Source organism: Rattus rattus, chromosome 12 (assembly GCF_011064425.1).
Source record: "Rattus rattus isolate New Zealand chromosome 12, Rrattus_CSIRO_v1, whole genome shotgun sequence".
Classification (NCBI taxonomy): domain Eukaryota; kingdom Metazoa; phylum Chordata; class Mammalia; order Rodentia; family Muridae; genus Rattus; species Rattus rattus.
The window spans coordinates 71,285,397-71,310,244 of record NC_046165.1 but is presented as its reverse complement, the minus strand read 5'-3'; the positions used below and the strand labels follow the sequence as shown (position 1 = coordinate 71,310,244).

The 24,848-nt window shown below is 42.7% G+C and overlaps 1 protein-coding gene across 1 annotated transcript; it reads left to right on the top strand.

Annotated features, from left to right (window-relative positions):
- Nucleotides 1-1,534: 1,534 nt before the first annotated feature.
- Nucleotides 1,535-11,848, top strand: LOC116913223 (immunoglobulin kappa light chain-like). The gene is made up of 3 exons (XM_032917398.1): nucleotides 1,535-1,580; nucleotides 1,683-2,018; nucleotides 11,496-11,848. Exons 1-3 carry the CDS (start codon nucleotides 1,535-1,537, stop codon nucleotides 11,846-11,848), a joined length of 735 nt encoding a protein of 244 aa, XP_032773289.1.
- The last annotated feature ends 13,000 nt before the right edge of the window (nucleotides 11,849-24,848 follow it).

The window sequence follows — 24,848 nt, the reverse complement described above, 5'->3', positions numbered from 1 at the left end:
AGTGGAAGCTTCGAAACCTGAAAGAAGTAGCTTTTCTGGAGACAGGTATATGAGCTGGCGGCTGGGGACGCCCTCTGCAGGTCCTCAGGAAAGAGTCACACATGTCTGACCAGTCCCAAATAATAGTCAGCTTTGTGTTTCTCAACAGAGACGGCTGGTCACAATGACATTTACGGAAAAGTGCTAAGAAAAAGTCATATCGTACCTTTGATGGAGAATATGATACAACATGTGAGCCTTTCGTGCCAGTCACAACTGCTTCCTTTGTTGTGGATATCTGTACAGTTTATCTTCAAGCATTGTTTCAAGACACTAATGACCTACCAAGTAAATGGGCAGAATGAACCAGTTATTTGAAAATTTTAGACAGTAAACAGAGCAGACTATAGAGCAGACTATAGTAATTGCACATTCATAGGGCCAATTTGTAATTACTTAATTTTGCAGCAAACCACTGAGCGGAGAATGGGACTCCCATTGGAGGAATTAGAGAAAGGACTGAAAGAGCTGAAGGAGCTTACGACCCCATATGAACAACAGTGCCAACCACCCATAGCTTCCAGGGACTAAACCAGTACCCAAAGACTATACATGGACTGACCCTGGGCTCCAATTGCATATGTAGCAGTGAATAGCCTTGTTGGGGCACCAGTGGAAGGGGAAGCCCTTGGTCCTGCCAAGGATGGACTACAAGTGTAGGGGATTATTGGGGGGTGATAATGAGGGGTGGATGGGGAGGGGAACACCCATATGGGGGAGCAGGCGGGGATGGGGGCTTATGGACAGGAAACTGGGAAAGGGGATAACATTTGAAATGTAAATCAGAAATACCCAATTTAATAAAAATGGAAAAAAATTCCTTAATTTTGCAGTATTTTTGAGAAAAGTTTAAAACCTTCTTTATCCCGTTTTATGTGCATGAATGTTTTGCCTGCATTTGTGTTTATGTACTGTGTATGTACCTGGTGCCAACGAAGGTCAAAAGAGGGAATCAGTTCACCTGATACTGGAGTTACAGATGATTGTGAACTGTTGTTTGGGTTCTGGGAATTGAACTTGAGCCCTCTGCAAAAACAACAAGTTCTCTCAAGTCTGAGCCAGACCCACATAGCACCTTACTATGTATTTAGATTAGTGAAAATAAATGGGTAGAAACCTACTTTTTGTCATTCAATTTGCCATATGGAAAAGACCAAAGCAGAACACCCATCAATTGCACTTTCACATCGGGTAGAATCCCAAGAATGACGACAGTCAATATGTTAATGGCCACTGTTTATGCTCTTCAGATTGATAAGGGACCTTTGAGGTCTGACAAGTGCCTTAGAAATGGTTTTGAGTACTGGAGCACATTTCTGACTTCTGCGACATATGCAATAGACCCTAGTTTAGTCTCTGTCCACTAGGGGGTGGAGTTCCCTAAGACAAGATCATTATCTGTGTGAATTATAAGCTTCATAATTCATCATTTGGTGTCATTTTTTATCATTTCTTAGTATGAAGAGTTGAGAGCATCACTCTGGTGACACGGAAGATGAACTCTTCGCCAGTTTTAGTGACTGTGATGCTATTCATGCTTGGTAAGTAAAGTGACAAAATTTGTACTTTTTCTTCTGTGATGTCAGAATATATTTAACCATCTATGAAATTTGCCCTTAATGTGACATAATTTCTTCTTCCAGGAAGGACCCACGGAGACTCAGTGACCCAAAAAGAAGGTCAAGTGATCCTCTCAGAAGATGACTTCCTACTTATAAACTGTACTTATTCAGCTACAGGGTACCCGACTCTCTTCTGGTATGTCCAATATCCTGGAAAAGGTCCACAGTTCCTTTTGAAAGTCACAACACCCAATAACAAGGGAAGCAGCAGAGGTTTTGAAGCTACGTATGATAAAAGGAACACGTCCTTCCACTTGCAGAAAGCCTCAGTACAAGAGTCGGACTCGGCTGTGTACTACTGTGCTCTGAGTGACACAGTGGCAGAAACCACAGAGGGAGCTGAGCACAAACTGAGAGGCAAAAGGAAGCCTGACTTCTGATCACCTACATTTTAGATCACCCTGTTTCCCCCACAGTCTGTGCTGTGTGCCCTAGTATTTCTCTGTTTGATGAAAAAAAAAGATCATACAAATGGTCAGAGCAGAGCAGAAAGTAGATGACAGTAGTGCTGGATTTTTATACAGGAAACGAAAACCATAGGACAGCAATGTTTCTTCATACAGGGACACAGTGATTTTATAGTAAAGCCATGAAAACATTGACAAGATCAATTGTCTTTACCTCCATATGCAAGTCATTATTTTCACATTGCTTGTCACCTCCAGCCTGACATAGAGGGTTAATATGCCAGGAATGGTGGTATTTAGATAATATCTAGCTAATACTATGGAAGATTATCTGAGGGCTAGTGACTTGCATATCTCAAAATTTCGAAAAAGAAATATGAGGTTATGGCATGATTCTCTCTGTATGTCTGTACTGAGGAGCAGTAGAAAAATTTTTCCAGCTAGCTTCTCTCACACCGAAGTGTGTGCCTCTACCTCATGAAACACTTGATGGACATGAGGTCCTCAGAAAATTGGACTACCTGAGAATCCAGCTATATCACTCCTGGGCATATGCCCAAATGATACTCCAACACATGACAAGGACACATGCTCCACTATGTTAATAGCCACCTTATTTATAATAGCTAGAAGCTGGAAAGAACTCAGATGTCCTTCAATAGAGTAATGGATACAGAAAATGTGGTATATTTACACAAAGGAATTCTACTCAGTTATTAAAAACAATGATTTCATGAAATATATTGGCAAATGGATGGAGCTAGAAAATTTCATCCTGAGTGAGAGAACCCAATCACAAAAAAGCACACCGGCTGTGCACTCACTGATAAGTGGATATTAATCCAAAATCGGATTACTCAAGATACAATCTCAGACCACATGAAGCTCAAGAAGGACGACCAAAATGTGGATGCTTCAGTTCTTCTTAGAAGGGGGAACAAAAATTTCACAGGAGGAGATATGGAGACAACATTTGGAGCAGAGACTGAAGGAATGGCCACTCACAGCCTGCCCCATCTAGTGCCAGCCCATATACAGCCACCAACCCCAGACAACATTGCTGGTGCCAACAGTGCTTGCTGACAGGAGCCTGATATAGCTGTCTCCTGAGAGGCTCTGCCAGAGCATGACAAATACAGAGGCGGATTCTGGCAGCCAACCATTGATCTGAGGATGGGATCGCCATTCGGGGAGTTAGAGAAAGGATTGAAGGAGCCGAAGGGGTTTGCAACCCCATAAGAACAACAATACCAACCAACCAGAGCTCCCAGGGACTAAACCACCATCCAAAGAGTACACATGGACAGACCCATGGCTCCAGCTGCATATGTAGCAGAGGATGGCCTTGTTAGGCACTCATGGGAGGAGAAGCCCTTGGTCCTGCCAAAGCTGGAACCCCCCTGTGTAGAGGAATGCCAGGGCAGAGAGGTGGAAGATCAGAAGGGGTGGGTGGTTGGGTGGGGGAACAATCTCATAGAAGGTTAATGGGGGATTGGATAGGGTGTTTATAGACAGGAAACCAGGAAAGGGGATAACATTCGAAATGTAAATAAAATAATGTCCAGTAAAAAAAAGTCAGGATAATATGTCTACATTAAAACCCAGAATTCTACAGTAGACTCTGAGACATGCAACATAATTGAAGCCAAGACAAGGACTTCAGAAGAGTCTTTATAAATATGTAGAGGTCTTGCAAGAGAAATTGAATAAACTCCTTAATGAAATTTATGAAAATACAAACAATGGCATGAAATGAAGAAAATAGTTCTGGATGTGAAAGCCGGAGTAGAATCAGTAAAGAAAACAGAAACTGAGGAGAAACTGGAAATATAACAATTAGGAACTCAAATAGAAAACTCAGAGTCAAATCTTACCAAGAGAGTATACAAGATGGAAGAAGGAATCTCGGCCACTGAAGACATGGATACCTTGGTCCCAGAAAATTTAAAAATGTCCAGACACAAACCATCAAGGAAATCTAGGATACTTAGAAAAGACCAAATATATAAACAGGAGAAATAGAAGAAAGAGAAGAAACCCAGGTTGAACAGTATGAATAGAAGAAAGAGAAGCAGGCCAGGTCAACAGTATAGAAAAAAAAATCGACATCTCATAACTAAAATCTGTAACCCCCAACAGGGTTACCTATCAAAGTACAAGGAATAAACAGACAGAAAATAACTTCTGATTGTATAATTATATAATACATATAATTTATTATATTTATAGTTTATAATATATTACATAATTACATAATAATAGAATACTTAATGTACAGAACAAGGAAGGAATATTTAGAGGCACAAGGGAAAAAGACATATAAAAGGAATAACATATAAGGCAGGCATGTTATTACACCTGACTTCTCAGTGGACTCTATAAACAAAACAGATCCTGGACCAATGTTTTAAAAATTTTTAAATATTTTAAAAATTCTAAGAGACCTCAGAAGCCACCCTGACTACTACATTCAGCAAAAGTTTCAATCTCTATAGATGGAGAAAAGCATTCAATGAAAAACCAAATTAAACATAATCTATCTACAAATCCAGCTCTACGGATGTTGCTAAAAGGAAAACTTCAACTTGAAGAGGATAACGTCACTTCATTAAACATATGAATAAATAGTGTCAGATCAGCAAATCAAAAGAAAGGGGAAAGAAACCCACCACCAAACAAAAACTGGGAACCGACAAACACTGCTCATTTATAACTCTCAATATCAAATGGTTTCAATTCCTCAATAAAAAGACACACTAGTTAAAGGGTTAAAAAATAGGACCCATTCTACTGCCTAACACATATTAACATCAAGGGTAGACATCCCCTAAGGGTAAAAGGATGGAAAAATATATTCCAAGCACATGGACCAAAGAAGTAAGCTGCTATAGCCATTTTAATATCTGACTAAATAGATATGAAACCAAAACTACTCAGCAGAGATATATACTCATAAAAGGAAAATCCACCAAAGGACATTGCGATTCTTACCATCTATGCACCACAAAGAAGGGCACACAAGTTCATAAAAGAAACTACTACAGATTAAATCATGCATTGGCCCTCACACACTGATAACGGGAGGCTTCAGTACTTCACTTTCACCAGGAGACACATCATCAGGACGAACACTCTAGAGACAAATGTTGGAGCCAGCTGACATCATAAACCAAATGTACCTAACTAGGGACCATTTTACCGAAATACAGGTCTTTTCAGAACCTCAAGTAATTCTCTTCAGAATTGACCACATACTCAGATACAATCAAGTCTCATCATGTATAAGAAAATTGAAATGACAACCTCCATCCCTTTTTTCACTACCATGGACACTACTACCAGCGGAAACAACAGAAAGCGTGCCAACTCATGGGAACTGAAGAACACATCACTACATGAAAAATGGGCCAATACAGTGATTAGGAAAGAAAGAAAAAACTTTCTGCAATTGAAGGAAAATGAAACTCAACATACCCAGACTGATGTGACCCAAAGAATATGGTTCTAAGGGCATGTTCATAGCACCAAGTGCCTACATAAGAAAAGAAAAGCTGGAGAGATCTTATAGTAGCATCTTAACATGCTTAGAAGCTGTAGAAATAAGACCCACATGTGTAGATGGCAAGAAATGCCCCAACTGTAGTTTTGTTAAATATTTTATAGGTCGTGTGTGTGTGTGTGTGTGTGTGTGTGTGTGTGTGTGTGTGTTTGTGGGGGTTATCAGTACAACTTAGTGTAAGATTGCATGTATGTGTGTGTCTCTCTCTCTCTGTGTACATGTAATTTTAGGAGAACAGAAAATAATACAGTTCATTCAGAATTTACAAATATCATTATTCTGTTTCTCCTCCCTCTGCTTCTGTGTTCACGTCCCTTTCCCTCCGCAGTTAAATCTCCCTCCTCCTCATCTTGTCTATTTCCTCCTTCATATCCTTTATTTCCTGCTATTTCCCTCCTGGAGCTCCTCTCACTTGGTCCGTTTTTACTTTACTGGTGTGTGTAGTTACTTTAGTTTATAATTCACATCTGAAGAGTTGAGCTAGGAACAACAGATCAGAGAGAACATGAGGCGTGTGTCTTTCTGGGTCTCTGTCATTAGTGAAGGGTGTGTATCGAGTTCAGTCATTTTGTTGTATTTTTACTGTTTGCAGTCTTAGTTATGCTTTATACTTCAGTAATTATCACTTCATTTGTTTTCTTTCTTTAGTTTCCTGGCCACATTTATACAGCTCTTCAGCCTTTAGTCTTCCTTCTAATATCTGTGTGGATGGTCTCATGGACATGAGTTCTTTTAGGCTGTTTGTAGCATGGATACCTTCTCTTTCTCCTTCACCCACAGCAGATAGTTTTGCTGGGTCCTGTTGTCTAGGTTGACTTGTATAGACTTTTAGAACTTGGCATACATTGCTCTAGTCTCTAATGACTTTTAAAGTTTCCATTTAGAAATCGTGTGCTCTTAGGATGGGTTTTCCTTTATGTATAACTTGGGTTTTTCCTTTTGCAGCTTTTAATACCTTTTCTTAGCTCTGTATGTTTAATGTTTTAACTATGATATTTTGTGGGGAATTTCTTTTGTGATATTTATTTGCTGTTTGTGTGCCTGTAGTATCTATATGAATGTATCTTTTCTTTGTTTCAAGAAGTTTTCTTCCATGATCTTTTTGAAGATCCATTTTATGCCATTGTCCTGGATTCTTCTTCTTTGTCTAGGCCTTTGGTTTGGAGATATGAATTTTCATATTTTATCATCATCATCACCATCATTTTCATCATCACTGTTGTCACTATTCTTATTCTTTTTTTCTTATTCTTATACTTTTGTGTGTATGTGTGTTTCACCTACATGTGTGCCTATGCAGACCTTGTGTCTGATACCTGAAGAGGCAGGAGATGATGTCAGCTCCTCTAAAAATGTAGTTACAGCTGACCGGGAATTGAGCCCAGGTCCTCTGGAAGAGCAGATGGCACTTTTAACTGTCCAGCTTCCTCTCAAGATTTATCAACATTTAGCATTTTTCTGGTGTCCTACAGTTCCCGCATGTTCCTTTCTCATGTTTCAAAAATGTTTTCCTTATTTCTTGCTCTATCTTTTAGCCACAATTTTCTGTCTTTTCTTGATCCATTGTATATTGAAAGTGTACTCTAGGTTTTCTCAGTGGCTTATTAAGCCTTTTAATTTCATCTTTACTTCAACTTGAGTTGTCTTCAACTTTCCTATCTCTTGTTGAATTTGGTTTTAAACTCCTGCATTTTGTCTCTCATTTCTTTTAGGTTTATGTTTTGTTTTTGAGCATCACCCAAACATTTATTTCTTTTAAAATAATTTTCTTTAAATTCATGGTGTGTGCTTGTGTCACCTTTAAACTCTTTGGATTGTTTAATGAATTTTGTGATGGTTCTTCTAAGTTCTATGTTACAAGGTTCAACTAGGTAATTCTGGGTTTGGGATGATGGAGAACATCATAGCTTGACCTGTCATATTGCTTTTCTTTTTTGTTTTTTTGATTGGACTTGGACATGTAGATATCTTTCATTGGTGTCTTGTGATGACAGAGTAGGCTGAGCTAGTACACAGGATTTGTCACCTGGACAAACTCAGAGGTTGAGTAAGACACAACTGGGACTCAGCAGTCTATGCTGGGTCCTTGGTTGTGGATATGGGATAGATCTGAGGACTGGGGAGGGTGCAGAAAATATCATGCATTGTTGGCAGGCTGTGTTGGTGTATAAGATCTAGTGTGGGCCTAGAGGTTGGATATGAACACTAAGACTTTTCTACAGAAGATCTCTTATGATACCTTCAATGAATTATCTAGTGAGTGGAAGGCCCCATTCTCCAGTTCCTGCTTGTTGTCAGGTCACAGATCTCTCATCATAAATTATACCTTTGCAGTATGGCAGATTTTACATCTGTGGATATTATTGAAACTCTTGTTTTCACTTCTGCATGAAGCTACACCAAGGGGAGTCTTCTCTCCCCTACTGTGTTTTCAGCACATAATATTAGGATTCTGAGTTTCTTTCAGAAGGTTAAACTTTAGTAATTTAGGATTTCATGAATGTGGTGGTTTGAATATGCTTCTCCCAGGGAGTGGCACTATTAGGAGGTGTGGCCTTAATGGAGTAGGTGTAGTCTTGTTGGAGGAAGTGTGTCATTGTTGGTGTGAGCTTTAAGACCCTCATCCTAGCTGCCTTGAAGTCAGTCTTTTCCTACTGGACTTCAGATGAGGATGTAGAACTCAGCTCCTCCTGCAGCTGCCTGCCTGGACACTGCCATGCTCCTACCACAATGATAGTGGACTGAACCTCTGAGCCTGTAAGCCAGCTCCAATTAAAAGTTTTCCTTATAAGAGTTGAATTGGTCATGGTGGCTGTTCATATCAGTAAAACACTAAAATGATCTGACTCTGTGATTACTTTGTGACTCCCACAATTTTACATATTGATCCTCCTTAGTATCCACACCATGATGTTTTGTTTCAGGTTCACTGTGACAAAGGAAAGTGCTGTGTATCTCTAACTAGTTCTTCTCCTGCTCTCTTGAGAAAACAGTTTATCTCGTTGTATGGCATGTCTCTTCCTGGGAAGTGTGTGACCCTTCCTCTCCCCCAACCTCAGTGGCTGTTTGCCCACAGGGAAGGGGGCCTAGGGCTCGACAGGCCAGGCCAGGATTTGGACAGTGTGAATACTGAGGGATTGACTTTTGTGTCTGCCTCTGAGAGACAGCTCAACCTTATTCCAGGTATACAAAGGTTATATAGATCTTGGGGAGTGGGTTCTGATTTCCACAGTGGATATACACTACTGGCTATGGCAGAGATGCTTCATTTTACCAATTCTATAAATCTGCTGGGTAGGTTCCTACTGGGAGAGAGGAAGCTGAAACTGTAATCTGGCCATATAACGTGACTTTCCTCCAAGGATATCTTTTGGGGGAAAGGCTGATTGGTCACAAGACAGTACCTAATTATCATAAGAGAGGAAGGGTTGAGTGCTAAAACCTGTAGTGCTTGTCAGAAGCTTTGTGCAGAGTCATCCTGTAGATAAGGTCAGGTGCCTGTTCTTAGAGTCACTCTCCAGATAAGATCAAGCAGAGAAGAGGAAACCCTCTGAGAAAGGGAGTCCTCCCTTTTCTGTGAGATTCGGGAGCTCATACAGACATTTTGGACTGTGACCTTAATAGCAGCATCTTCCAACCGAGGTGTATATTTTACAAAGACTGCTTCAAGTTGTTTCCTGCTCCTTTTTGAAAATTTCCCAAGGGCATGGTATTTGTTATTTTCATTGTTCTAACCCCCTCTATTGAGTTTGTTGGACACAAGGCCCCCCTTAATTCTAAGGAATGTCTTAAACTCACATCCTCTTGTATCAGCCTCCCAAGCCTTAATCTGCTCTGGGTTGAACATGTGCCCTGATTATCCCATTGTTTAGGGTTGACATTTCCTGAGAAATGAACATTGTTATCATTGTCATGGATAATATACTCTTGAAGTAAACCATTTGAGTATGGACATCTCTCCTTCATTCTTTTCCCTTTCTACTTGTTGGTGATAATGGAAGGTATGATGAAACCATGTTTTGTAGATTCTGAGTAAATGGCTCTTGAGCAGGATTAGTCACCAGTATCTGTAAGCTCTCAAAGCCCAACATGGGACAGTTTTGGAGGCACAGAGTTTCTATTGCTCACAGATATCTATGGGGGAACATTGAATATGAATCCCAGAGGGTCGTTCCTTCAAGGAAGGAACACATAATCTGTTATGTGCCCAGAAGTCTGGGAGCAGAAGTGGTTCATAGCGGGTGATCTTTGCACCTCAGTTCCTTTCCCAGCGCCCACACCATTATCATGAGCTTGTTTTTCTCAGTCTACTGAATCCATCATTACAGAAGGGGGTCCAATGATGTCAGGTCCAATCTTTACTTAGCTTACTTTGTGTCTCAAGTAGATTTATGATGCTTTATTGTATACACAGGATAAGTTAATTATCACCTGTGAAGTTTTGATCACATTGGCCTCCTTAAATATACCTAAAAATACACTCTTAGTATCAGGTCACCAAAGCAGGACCTAATACCTGCTACTTAACTGTGTTGATCCACACTGCTTTCTTACCCCCACTCTACAGGCTGTGGAGTCTCACAGAGTCCTGCAGGACAGTTATTTCTTGATTTGTTTCCATGTGGATCTAGTTCAGCTCTGGGATTCCTATTCCTCTGGTATATATGGCTTGACAACTATGTTAGAAATGGAGTGAGATAAAGTGAAAGGGATTGGGAAGAGGAGAGAGAAGTAAGAAAGGGGAGAGATTGAGGAGATCCAGACAGGCAGAAAGAGGGCAGAAGAAAGAAGTGAGATCTAGAATTTTCACAGATCAATACCTATTCAGCAAGACTTTATTGAAGAAAAGAGAATAAAACTTTTAGAGAGATGAACAAGTTGCCTAGGTTGTATTTTGAGTTTAGGTGTTCAACACAGCTCCATCTTTCCTCCACCAACTCAAGTTCAGTTTGTTACACACAAGTGTGCTCTTGGCTCCAAACGGATTGAAGAATTCCAGGCCTTTCTAGGCTCTGGCCAAGTTTCAGACCCTGTTTAGAGTCTGTGCAGACATTTGTAAGCCTTGAAGATTGATCTGAATGGGAGCGACAAGGATTAGAGTTATGCTATAGAGAAGACCCTGTCTTAGATTTCCATGGCTGATGTTTCATAGTGATTTTTCAGTGCACATGAGTGACTGACTGTGTGCAATACTTATTACTACTGAGAAATGAGACATCTGCTGATTGTGTACACACAAACTCACCTCACTCCCAACTCTGACTTGGAGCAAATGTCTCTTCAATAGTCCAGTTGAACTGTCCAGTACTTTACCTTTTAATGGTTACATTAGAAGAGTTTACCGTTTGTCTTTCCTCGGTAACTATCCTGTCCCCACAAGGTGGCAGTGTTGAACAAAATTTTCAAAGAGAAAAAGGTGAAAGCGGGGTGGGCAGGCTGAACAAGGAGGGAGGGGAAGAGAGAGGGCTGGAGGAAAGACTTGGTGCTGATTAAGTGGTGAAGAGTCACTTTCCTGATTGCTAGCAAAGCTGCGTTTCCTGTTTCCTAAGTAGGAGATGTGGAAACTTGTATATGACTATATGAGTTCACGGTTGAGAATCTGAATCCTCAGTGAAGAGAAAAGAGGAGAGAATGAAATCCTTGAGTGTTTCACTAGTGCTCCTGTGGCTCCAGCTACACTGTAAGTTTGTAGATTTGTTCTGGATCCAGGTGTGAGATGTAACATTGTTGTCGGCTCCAGGCTAATGGTAGAAACACAGATGTTTTCATCACTAGTTAGGGGCGGGAGGCCCATTGACAATCCATTCTGAAGTGTTGGCATCTATATGCATCCTTTCTTGATTATCTGACCTTTATTTTTCTTCACAGGGGTGAGCAGCCAGCAAAAGGTGCAGCAGAGTCCAGAATCCCTCATTGTCCCAGAGGGAGACACAGCCTCTCTCAACTGCACTTTCAGTGATAGTGCCTCTAATTCTTTCTGGTGGTACAGACAGCATTCTGGGAAAGGCCCCAAGGCTCTGATGTCCATCTTCTCCAATGGTGACAAGCAAGAAGGCAGATTCACAGTTCACCTCAATAAAGCCAGCCTGCATGTTTCCCTGCACATCAATGACCCTCAACCCAGTGACTCTGCTGTCTACCTCTGTGCAGTGAGCACACAGTGCTCCCCAGCCACCTGCAGCCTGCACACAAACCTACTGTACGAAGAAGACCTGAGATAGAGCACACACTACCCAGTGGAGACATTCTGCTTCTATTCTGTATGCGATGAGAATTAAGAATTAGAGTGGAGAGGGCTTCATTGATTGGGAAAGCTTTTTAACATTTTGAAATTAAGCAATCCTGAAAGGAAAGGTACACTTTGGTTTGGTTGAAATATTTTCCATGTTTCTCTCATATGCTGATGGTTTGACAACAGCATGTGAGAAGCATGTACCCACTTTTCTTGTGCACATGTTGGTGAGTTGAATGACAAGCACTGGGCCGTGCGACTCACCACATGTCATTCTGCAAAGACCGCCTTTATCTCTACAGCACTGTACTGTCCTTGATTATTAGAAGCTTTCAATTAAAAAAGTATTTGATTTCCTTTTAAAAAAACCTAGTTTACAATGTGGCATGTTTCTCAATGGAGTTTTCGTCCATATTTATTTCTGTTAAACCTTCTCCTAGCTAATCCCTTCTGTCGTCCCCCAGTTCCCTAACCCCAGCTAAACCTTGCTCCCAGTGTCTCCTCTTCTCCTTCTATATCTTGGTTCTATTTCCTTCCCATTCATCTTCCTCAATGCTTCTTTTTCTCCTCTTGTAGGGACTTCTCTCATTTCATAGCATCCACACACACTCATGTTCACATGAATTTATATTTTAAGGTCCATGATTTGCAGAAGAATGATACTTCAGATTTGAATAGTATGTCAAGGCAAAGAGTGTTTTATTCTTCAGAATTCCAGGATGTTGGGGTCTCCAAGAGTCAACCAAGTGAGCTTGTAGGCTTGATTTAAAGCACAGTGGAATTCTGGGGCATGAAGTTGAAAACCCTTGCTGAGGAACTCTCAGGCGAATGAGCTTTATCTTATTCTATCTCCAGGCATTCCGGAACCCAGATCAAGGCCTGAAGGCTCAAGCCTGGAGTTTCTTTTCTTTCCTTTTTTCTTTTCCTTTTTTTTCTTTATTTTTGTAATTGACTTGCCTGGGCTTCAGTGGACTTTTCAGATTTAGGCCTAGTCTCCTTAACTACCAATTTGAAATCTGCCATGGAGTTAGCATAGCCTTCTCAATAGAAATAAAAATTAGATGCTGTTGTTTGCATGTATTGTCTCTCTGAATTTGAATAACCCCAGTACTTTTACAGTTTTGCAGTCTCATAAAAATTTAATAATTTCATTTTTTGAATAACATTCATCTGTTTATATGTCTATCTATCTATCATCTGTTTTTGTATGTATCTATGTCTCTATCTGGAGATAGATTTTCATCTCCACCAAGTTCTCATTATCCATTCTTTTGTTGATAAACATGTAGGATTCCTTCATTCCCTAGCAATTTTGAATAGAGTCACAATGAATAAGATTGAGGAAGCATCTCTGCAGTGAGATACAGAGTCCTTCAGATACATACTCAGCAATTACATATCTGAGCTGCATAAAATGTCAGCGTTTAGATCTGACAATGCTTCACACCCATTTCTAAAGGATTTTATAGCAGTTTATGCTTCTAACAATGGAGAATGATGGCCTCCTGTTTCCTACCATCTTCCTCACTCTCTGTTGTCACTTAATTTCTTTTTTTTTTCATTAATTGATTTACTTTACATCCAGATCACAGCTCCCCTTCCCTTTTCTCTTTCCAGTTCCACAACTCTTCCATCCCCTGCCCCTCCCTTTCTTTTCAGAGAAAGAGAGACCTCCCGTGGATATCAACCTGCAGTAGGATTAGATACTTCTTTCCCTATTGAGGCCAGGCAAGGTATCCCTGTTGGGGGAAAAGCATTCAAAGGCAGGCAGTAGAGTCAGAAAGAGCACCTGTTTCTGCTGTTAGGGGTCCCTCAGGAAAGCCAAGGTGTATGTCTTAGTTAGGGTCTTATTGCTGTGAACAGACACCATGACCAATGTAAGTTTTATAAAGGACAACATTTAATTTGGGCTGGTTTATAGGTTCAGAGGTTGAGTCCATTATCATCAAGGCTGGAACATGGCAGCATCCAGGCAGGCATGGTGCAGGAGGAGCTGAGTTCTACATCTAGGAGGAGGGTCTCCAAGCCCACCCCACAGTGACACACTTCCTGTAACAAGGCCACACCTTCTAGTAGTGCCACTCCTGGGCCAAGCATATGCAAACCATCACAATGAATATCTATGACATTTAACCAGGATCTTCTGGCTTTCATAGTCTTTGGTGAGAAATCTGGGGTTAGCCTCATGTGTTGGCCTTCCAAGTCTGTATGCCCTCTTGGATTAATCACATACCCTGATTGTCCCATTCTTTAGGGTTGATATTTAGTGAGAAATGAACATTGTTGTCATTGTCATGGATAATGTACTCTTGAAGTAAACAGCTTGAGTATAAGCATCTTTCCTTCATCTGTTCCCTGTCTATATGTTGGTGGGAATGGAATGTCTGATCAAACCTTGTTTTGTACATGCTGATTACATGGCTCTTGAGTAGGATTTATTTACCAGTTTCTGTAAGATCTCAAAGCCCAACATGGGACAGTTTTGGAGGCACAGAATTCTTTTTTTTTTTTTTTATCCAATTGATAAGATATAATTGCCCACTTAAACATACAAAGCCTGGTACCATCCATCCCTTAAGAACATTGATAACAACCTGTAAATACACAGAGTAAGATCGTCAGCCTCCATTTTCCTGCCATGGCTTCTCTCTTTCCTCCTGTTTCCTTCCTTTTAGTTTCAGTCTCCTCCTCTTCCTTCAAACTTTCTCCCACCATCCTTTCTTCTCCTCCAATGACGGGCTTCCTATCTTGTACCTGCCCCTCACCTGTATTTTACAAATTCAATGGGGAGGTTTTGGTGAAGTCACCTGATTCCTGAGTAGGCAGCTGTCCTTGAGGAAGTGGAATTAGCATCAAAATACAGATTACTCCAGAGCAAACCACAACATTTCCCCCTTTTTGTCCAGTTATAAAGCCTTTTCACTTATATATAAACTGAGTACAATTATTCCCATTCTACATTTTATAAAACATATGATATACTCAATACCTAGTCCATCACTATATCAGTTAAACAGAACATTTAGTTATTCATTCCAGCTTAAGAAAGGCTTAAAATCTGTATTATATCTTGGCTAGCTTGTATGCTATTGGATAACTATCCAATAAAATATGTATATTCAGAGTCAAATAGCCTGATAGGCTATGAGACTATAATCAGTCTTCAACCCCGTCAGAAATCTGAGAATGACCAAATATCTGTACACAAAATAAGCCTAACACAGCTTCCAGAACTGAGAGGTTGCAGAGACAAATCTCCACTATCACAGTCCCTGTTAACAAAATGTGAGAGCAAGTCTTCAGCCTTCTGGCCCAAAATCAACTGACAGACTCTTGAAATGCAGATTTTGAAGGGCTGATCACCCTGTCTTGGCAGAGTTTATCAGTCAACTATTCTGCATGAATAGTTGTCCTTTCTGGACAGTATTAGTCTGCAGATGAAACAGGCAGTTTTGTCTAGAGGCTACCTAGCCACAAGGTATTGCCTCATCTGGAGGTAGAGATGCTCAATTTCTTCATTAAATCTCCCACAGGGGAACTGTTTGGAACAGATATGTCTCAACAATAGATAAATAACTTTAAATCTCAAATTTCGTGGATTTCTGACGTTTTTGAAAACCATCTACCTATATAAAACAACCTGTACTGTTGTCTTTATATCTTAACAGTATCTTGAAAGTACTCTCACAGAGTCAGCAATATGCTTGCTATTTGACCCTTAACTCACATGTAATCAACTTAGAAGTATGGAATGATATCAATAGAAGGACTGGCTCTAAACCTTGTACTTTTAAACTCTTTTAACAAATAAATTCTATATCAAAACAAAGATATGATTTTAGCTTAGTTACCAAATGAGATTATGACTGTAGAACTGAATCTAGCTAATTCCTCCCTGTTAAATTACAACAAATTTTAAGTTCTTCATAAAAACAACTTTAGAATAACCACTTCCAGTCCGCCAAAAGTCCAGGGAATTGGGATGAGGACTCCTCCATAACTTCTTCAAGCTGTACATGGATGTTGAGATATCCTTGGGGGTAAGGGGATAGGAAGTGAAAGAATAAAAAATGCAGCTAAGAAGTCAGAAGTTTAACAAAGCCCTAAATACCTCAAATTCCAGACCCTGCCCTCTACCTGTACTAGCTGACCATAAAGTTAGATTAAAATCTTAGAGAATAATCTTGAGAAGCAGGAAGCTTCTCCCAGGAACTGATGGACCATAAAGTAAACAATCTTGAGAAACAGGAAGCTCCTCCTTGTGATTTTCACTGGTATTCTCGACATTTTCCAATGATGCCCTCCCCTACCGCTGGGGTTGAGGTTTCTTCCTTTAAATTCCTTGTCTTAGATTACTGGGGTGAACTCCACTGCCCCTGCATGGGATACGAGTCTCGATGCCAGTGCACTGGTTCCTATCAATAAACCTCATGTTTATTACAGCAAGGACGGTCTCACGTGAGTTCTTGGGGGGGGGGTCGAATCATCCCGAGACTTGAGTGAGGGTCTCCCTGCTCTGGGGGTCTTTCAGAAGAATGAAGCAAATGCTGTAGCCAATGTGTCCTGACTGGACCCAGTTGAAAGTCCTTGAGACCAGGAATCCAAGTAGGCACACTATGCAAAATACAACTCTCAAGACAAAAGTTTAGAATCGAGATATCTTATTTAATTCTCTTGAATCAATTTTTCAGGCTGTCTACCTCTATGAATTCTGATCAGTATGACTCTGTGAGGTTTCTGAGGCTAATTACACTTTTAAAAACACTAAAGACAAAATCTTTCTCCCCAAAATACTTTGTGTTCCTTAGTCTGTAACCAGAAAAGCTTGTATCTTGCACTCTCTCCCAGAGTAATAATATAACCATAAAACTCAAAGTTCCACCCATTATGAAGATTAAGCAAGTTTTTTAAAAGTAAGCTAAACAATGAGCCTGATAGGCTTTTGTACTCCAGATATCAGGAAATGAAAAAATTCTTGTTAAGAGAATCTGAGCTTCCTGTTGTGGTAAATATCAAAAGTAATCCAACAAACCTTAAACCATATAGCCTTTTAGCTGGCTAATTCATAAACAAACCAAATACCTCCTATCAATTTCCAATATCAATAAGCAACATATCTGCAATCAGCAAGAGGGTTTATTGGAAAACACAGGTACCTGTTGGGCACACAGTCTCTTCGGAGGACTTGCGCACCCAGCAGCTCCAGCATGGGGCTTTTATAGGGTTTGGGGAAGCAGAAGCGGGCGTACAGAAGCAGATGCATAGTTACGGGATTGGTGGATTTAAACGAGGGCATAGACATGTTCACATATGATTGGTTATTTCACAAGATGAGGTAATAAGGTATTGCTACACACATTGGCAGGTTTGAATCATATTCGAATGAAGTTGTAACATGGTAAAAGAGTACGTGTGGGCTGGGACGTCCTGAATGTCGGGGGGGCTAGGGATTTATCCCTTCCTGCCAGATCCGGTACTCCTAGTCTGTTCTGTATTCCTTTCCTTTTATGGTCTGTTAGTTTTAACGGTGACTCGGCCCTAGGTATCTGGGCGTGCCTGGGCTCGTTCAAGCCTGTTGCAGCTCTGAGTTAAGACTCATGGAGTGGGTCTTTCAGACAGAGCAATTTTGATTATACAATACATTTCAAAAATAGAGTGGCACCATTAAAAGCAATTTTAGCCATTTTTAAATACTAGAGAATGTATTATTCGCCAGCTTTTAGAGGACTGTGTCACAGGTGTCTTGGAAGTCTATAAATACAGCATCTGACTTCACCCTCTGAGCACAGAAACCTCTGGTAAGAATTTACCTCTCTGTAGCCTTCGTTCTGGGCTTTTGTAGGTGTTTACATCTTTAACAATCTATCCCCTAAACAATTTGTTTAGCGTTGACACCAGCTTGTCATTGCTACAAAACATCATTTAGGATTCAAAATCTCATTTAAAGGGACCTGAACAATTAGTCACAGCAATTAAGATAGGATTAGAACCTTAAGCTTTAATAGTTGCCATGAGTGTTTATTTTAGAAAGTAGACTGTAACTTCCTTGTTTTTGTCATTCCAGTCAGTTGAAGTGCAAGTCTATTATTGTATAACACGACAGTCATATTCTGTGGCATAGCTGTGACTGACAAGAGCATCTGAACTGTGGTGCTGGGAGGCCTGGAGTCTGGACTCCGGAGACAGAGCATTACGAAGAAGGTGCACCATTAACAGAAGAATAAAATCCAAACAAATATTACTCTCTTACAAGGCCTAACACCATTGCAAGTGAACCATTATGGTCTTTTGTGCTTATCTAGAAGAAATTAAGTATGTGTTTTATTTAAAGTTGAATTGAGAATAAAGCTACAAATATCTGTTTTATTATTTGTTTATTTTGAGACAGGGCTCTTGCATAGCCTTGGATGGCCTGGTATTTACTATATACACGTACACACACACACACACACACACACACACACGCATACACACACCAGGCTATCCTCAAACTCAAATTGATCTCCCTGCCTCTGCCCTTCCAATAGCAGTCTTAGAAACAAACAATCTTTTCTTTTCAAATCTTACCTTTAGGAAAACTGAATATAAGTTTCTTCTGGACACAGAGAACACGCTATTGTTTCTCCCACGATAGCATCTCAATATCCCATAGTATGTTGACCCACAACTGTGTGTGTCTTTTTCATGCTAAAGTAAGAAGGGACATTTAAAAAACTGATTCTTTTTCTTAAGTGTTGGGTATGGGGTGAAACAATCTTGTGTTGTTTTGATTGTTTGTCAACCTGATACAAGCTAGAGCCATCTGGGAAGAGAGAAACTCAGGTGAGAAAATGCCTCCCTGAGACTGGACTGTGGCAAGGCTGTGGGGTGGGGGTTGGGGCTCTTGATTAATGAAGTGAGGGGACCCAGCCCATGAGGGTCCTCTTGCACTGCTAGCCCCGACTTGTATTAAAAAGCAGGCTGGGCAAACCATGGGAAGCAAAGTGGCTTACACTCCTCTCCAGTCTCTACTTCAGCTCCTGCACCCAGGTTCCTGCTTGGGTTCCCATCCCGACTTCCCTCAAGGATGGACTGTGATCAGAAAGTGGAAGCCCAATGAACTTTCTCCTTCACAAGATGGTTTTGATTATGCTGTCTATAACAGCAGTGCAGAATAAATTATTACAAGTTCATACCACCATTAAGAACACTAATCTGATTACTGTCATCTTTATAAACCTGAAGTTGCCTGGGAAGAGAGAAGCTTAGCTAGAGATGGGGCTGCAGCGGTGTTTTGTGATTATAAGTGTTGCAGGAGGCCCCCACTCATACGTGTGGATGGTACCATCCCAGGGAGACGGTGCTGGGTTACTTAGGAAATCGCGATGAGCACCAACCTGCTCGTGAGCCATAGGACAAGGCAGCTGCTCACAGGCTGTGCTGTGAGCTCCTCTTCCCTGCTCTGACTTCCCTCCAGGTGGACTGCGATCCGAGGTCTGAGCCTACTACAGCCTTTCCTCTCGTGAGGCTTTGCTTAGAGTGAAAGGAGACATCAACACTTCACATTTTATTTCAGGTACCCTTTGACTGCCATCCTCAGCAGCCCCCCAACCCCAGGTCCCTGAGAGGGAAAGATAGCCCACGAGTTTCTTTTTACATCCTAAAAGACCTTTTCAGAAACTATGAGCAGTTTTACATTTTTCATTTTAATTTTTGGGGGGAGGACTAGGAGGATACAGGTGATACAAAGTGAGAAACAAACGACACAGAGAAGGCTCCATGTGAAGATGAGGGAGGACAACACAGAGGGAGGAGGGTGAGGGAGGGAGGACAACACAGAGGGAGGAGGGTGAGGGAGGGAGGACAACACAGAGGGAGGAGGGTGAGGGAGGGAGGACAACACAGAGGGAGGAGGGTGAGGGAGGGAGGACAACACAGAGGGAGGAGGGTGAGGGAGGGAGGACAACACAGAGGGAGGAGGATGAGGGAGGGAGGACAACACAGAGGGAGGAGGATGAGGGAGGGAGGACAACACAGAGGGAGGAGGGTGAGGGAGGGAGGACAACACAGAGGGAGGAGGGTGAGGGAGGGAGGACAACACAGAGGGAGGAGGGTGAGGGAGGGGAGGACAACACAGAGGGAGGAGGTGAGGGGGGAGGACAACACAGAGGGGAGGAGGGTGAGGGAGGGAGGACACACAGGGGAGGAGGGTGAGGGAGGGAGGGCAACGCAGAGGGAGGTGGGTGAGGGAGGGAGGACAAGACAGAGGGAGGAGGGTGAGGGAGGGAGGAAAACACAGGGGGAGGAGGGTGAGGGAGGGAGGACAACACAGAGGGAGGAGGGTGAGGGAGGGAGGACAACACAGAGGGAGGAGGGTGAGGGAGGGAGGACAACACAGAGGGAGGAGGGTGAGGGAGGGAGGACAACACAGAGGGAGGAGGGTGAGGGAGGGAGGACAACACAGAGGGAGGAGGGGAGAGAGGGAGGACAACACAGAGGGAGGAGGGTGAGGGAGGGAGGTCTTCACAGAGGGAGGAGGGACAACACAGAGGGAGGGTGAGGGAGGGACAACACAGAGGGAGGAGGGTGAGGGAGGGAGGACAACACAGAGGGAGGAGGGTGAGGGAGGGAGGACAACACAGAGGGAGGAGGGTGAGGGAGGGAGGACAACACAGAGGGAGGAGGATGAGGGAGGGAGGACAACACAGAGGGAGGAGGGTGAGGGAGGAGGGTGAGAGAGGGAAGGCAAGAGAGAGGGAGGAGGGGGAGGGAGGGCGAGCAGGAGGGAGGAGGGTGAGGGAGGGAGGACAACACAGAGGGAGGAGGGTGAGGGAGGAGGACAACACAGAGGGAGGAGGGGTGAGGGAGGAGGACAACACAGAGGGAGGAGGGGTGAGGAGGGAGGAGGACAACACAGAGGGAGGAGGGTGAGGGAGGGAGGACAACACAGAGGGAGGAGGGTGAGGGAGGGCGAACAACAGAGAGGAGGGAGGGGGAGGGAGGGCGAACAACACGGAGGAGGGTGAGGGAGGGAGGACAACACAGAGGGAGGAGGATGAGGGAGGGAGGACAACACAGAGGGAGGAGGATGAGGGAGGGAGGACAACACAGAGGGAGGAGGATGAGGGAGGGAGGACAACACAGAGGGAGGAGGATGAGGGAGGAGGACAACACAGAGGGAGGAGGATGAGGGAGGAGGACAACACAGAGGGGAGGAGGGTGAGGGAGGGAGGACAACACAGAGGGAGGAGGGTGAGGGAGGAGGACAACACAGAGGGAGGAGGGGTGAGGAGGGAGGACAACACAGGGAGGGAAGAGGATGAGGGAGGGAGGACAACACAGAGGGAAGAGGATGAGGGAGGGAGGACAACACAGAGGGAGGAGGGTGAGGGAGGGAGGACAACACAGAGGGAGGAGGGTGAGGGAGGGAGGACAACACAGAGGGAAGAGGATGAGGGAGAGAGGACATCACAGAAGGAGGAGGATGAGGGAGGAAGGGCAACACAGAAGGAGGAGGATGGAAGACAAATGACAGAAAGATTGTTTGATAACTTTCAAGAAATTGTATCTCAAGTTTACCTAAAGTTACAAATAATAAATATATATACATGTATATCATGTGTATCAAAAAGGACGTTAAACCACTTGGGTTGACAATGCTCCACTCAAGATCCACAGACTAACAAAACCCCCAGTGGGAGGCAGAAGAAACTTCCTTTTGGTGATTACCAGGGCAGCCAAGTGACTCCCCACAGGTTATGTCTGTAGGCCCTGGTTGTCTCTTAGGGGTTGAAGGTAGATCTGTATTACTGTGGATACCGCAGACTTAGGACAAAGGACTCAGATGACTCCAGTGGAATCTGACCTGCAGTCCTCTCCCTGCAGTCTAACTTCCATGTTTCCAGAAAATACTATCTGAGCTCCCAAGGGAAGGAAGCTGTTACACTGTCCTAGCAGCCGCAAAGCCTATGAACTACGAAGACAATTACCAGTGCGGCAAGACATGCGTAAAAGTGCGGTGGGGCACTCCCATGTCAGCAGCTGTCTAATTGGAGCTCAGGTGCACTCAACAGCAGGGAAGTCATGTGTGGTACTGAAAACATCACCAGGTTCCTGGGCCTAGGGAAGTCACGGAGCTTAGGAAAGAATCTACTAACCCAACTTTGCATAATTCCTTATCTAAACCTCATCCTCACACCCACAGATAAGTAGCTATGACTCCTGATCAAAGAAGCCTCTATTTACCGCGCATGGAGACCATCACAGAAAACCACCGCTGGGCACAGCGCAGAGATCAATGGGTTTGGGGAATGCCAGGGGCTTGGGGGAGGGTAGCTGGGAGTGGCTAGAGGGAGGAAGGGCAATTCTATTTCAATGAAACATTAAAATGTGTAAACAGAATCATGCTGTTCATCTTGTGTATTTTTGCATTCAGAGTATGGCTAAAGTGTCAGACATACTCATCTTAGCAATTATATGATGGCCCAGTGGGACAGTTCAGCAGGTAGAGGTGCTTGCTGTGAAAGCTAGGTGGCTTGTTTGAGTCTCAGAACCTATAGAAAGGTGGAAGGAGAGAACTGAGTCCACAAAGCTGTCCTTTGACCTCCGTACATGTGCTGTCACGTGCATACCTACATACATCCTGTATGCACAATACTACTATTTTTTAAAATTACATAGGTTATACATACTATGATTCTGTATTTATAAAATTTAAATCATCTATATGTGCACACACATATTTGTAAAAATAAATGCTTGTTTTTCATCCCCCCCCCCACCTTCCTATTAGTGTATTTCTGGTGTTTTTTTTTTTACTTTTTTTTTTTTTAAATTTGGGTTCTTTCTTAATTAAATATAACTTCTCTATAACAGTCAATGTCTTTTGGTGGGGCTTGGTCAATACTTTTATTATTGTTATGAAAAAATCTTCATAAATGTCTTTTATCAATTCTTTTCTTATAGAGCTTACGGCTAAGGTCTTTAAGCCGGTTTTGTTTGTCTAAAACAGCTATGCTCGGTTCTGAAGTTGGAGGTCAGCTACTGTTGTTAGCTGCCTGCAACAGAAACTTCTCTGAAAGAGAAAGGGCATGAATTTGGGGGCAGGGGTGAGACCGATGGGAAAAGAAGCATGAGATTCAATGAGGGAGACATTCCTGGAGCCAAAGGAGTCTTTCAGAGAGGTACCACTTACCCTACACCCAGAATCCTCTGTACTCACTGTCCCAGGGGAACATCGGGGGCTACAGAGACTGGGCAGCCAATCCTTGCCCATCTAAGTCTTCCAGGTAAAGGGAATGGGTCTGGCAATGTGTTAGTTAAGAGTCTGGCTTGGGAAGGCAAGGAGTAGGAGCAAGCAGATGCAGATGTCCTTCCGCAGAGAGCTTGGCAGGTTCCCAGAAAACGGGGACTCCCTCCCCCGCCCTGCAACTTAATGTTTATGATGCAAGTTTTTCAGAGTGAGGTCTTCCAATTCATTTTGAGTCACTGGTGTAGGACTCTATTTGGGGTTTTTATATGAAAGGTCACTATGCCCGTCCTCTCTTACTAATCAGCTGATCTGTGAAGCCACCTCTGCCACAGTGACTTCCCTGTACCACCTGCTTTCTCTTCTCCACCTCTCCTCATGGTCCTCAGTCATCTTGAGTCAAAGTTTCATGTAGTTCAGGCTGGCCTCTGACTTGCTATGTATCCTAGTATGACCTTGAACAGCCCATCCTCCTGCTCCCGCCTTCTGAATGACTGGATTGTGGATGTGTACCGGCCACACTGGGTTTCCACAGCGCTGGAGGCGGAACAGCCAGCCGGCCAGCCAGTCTATCCACTGAGCTTCGTCCTCCCTGGTCTCCTTTTCTGGGTCGCTGTGTTTAACGTTTGTTCATCACTAGGACATTTTCCCCTGGAGGCAGCTTTGCCTGCCTGCACTTTCTTGCCCTCCACACTACGTTAGCAACGACAATTTACTTTTCCATATACATGCTAGAGTTGACGTAGAAACCACCCAAATTCTTCAGGGCTTTTGTTTGAAACTGAGATTCCTTTATAGATAATGTGGGCAGAACCGACTTGTTTGTGCCTTTGAGTCTCCTTGGCACTATTCGTCTCTTCCTTTTATCCTTAATAAGGTTTTATAATTTTTCCATGAAGCTTTTAGACGTTCCATGTGTATATCCTGTGGGTCATTTGTGTTTTTTCTGCCATGACTAGACTGATGTTGTATTTTCTTGTTTGTTATTGTTGACAAATAGAAAGGTATATACTGTTTTGTGTTTTTGTTAGTCCTGCAGCCAGAGACGTGCTCTTTCTTTTATCAACTGCAATGGCTTGTCTGTGATGTCTATGCCTTTTTATTGAAAAAATTAGTTTTGTGAATTTCATACATAAATACCATCCTCACATAATTTGCACACAACCCTGTCCAACTCCTTTGGTTTGTCCCCAATTTTTCTCTAATTAATGCCCTCTTTTTAAGTTATTATTGTTACAGATACACACATACAAGTAGACTCGTGTATAACCTGGCGGGTCTGCTTAGTGTTGCTTGCGTGTACGTGTGTTTAGGACTGACCACTTACATTTGAATACCTGATCAAGGGACTTGTCTGTGGAGAAAACTGACTCTCTTTCTCTCAGCAGTTACTGGCTGCCTGTAGCTCTTCATCTAGGCGTGGGGTCCTTACGCAACGTTTTGTTGAGATCTCATAGGGGCAGCTTCCTTGTTAGGACTAGGTGGCCTTATCTCACAGCAAGCGTCCTGGTGCTCTGGCTCTGACGACTTCCTGCCGAGGCTTCTGTGATTCCCAGAGCCTCAGGTGTAGGGTTCTGTTGTACATCTATCACCTGGAACTAGGCCTCCTATGAGTTCCTATGTTGTGAATTTTGACTAGTTGTGAATCAGTGTCATACTCTCCACCCTCCTTCTGAAAAAGGCAGTTTCTTTGATGAGGAGTGATAGCTATATGTATCTGTGGACATAAGGAGAAGTATTTAGAATACATTTGGAAGTCGTA

Coding starts and splice junctions, on each gene's coding strand:
- LOC116913223 (XM_032917398.1), top strand. CDS start 1,535: ATGAACTCTTCGCCAGTTTTAGTGACTGTGATGCTATTCATGCTTG. Junction 1,581..1,682: donor TGTGATGCTATTCATGCTTG/GTAAGTAAAGTG, acceptor TTCTTCTTCCAG/GAAGGACCCACGGAGACTCA. Junction 2,019..11,495: donor AGCTGAGCACAAACTGAGAG/GCAAAAGGAAGC, acceptor TTTTCTTCACAG/GGGTGAGCAGCCAGCAAAAG.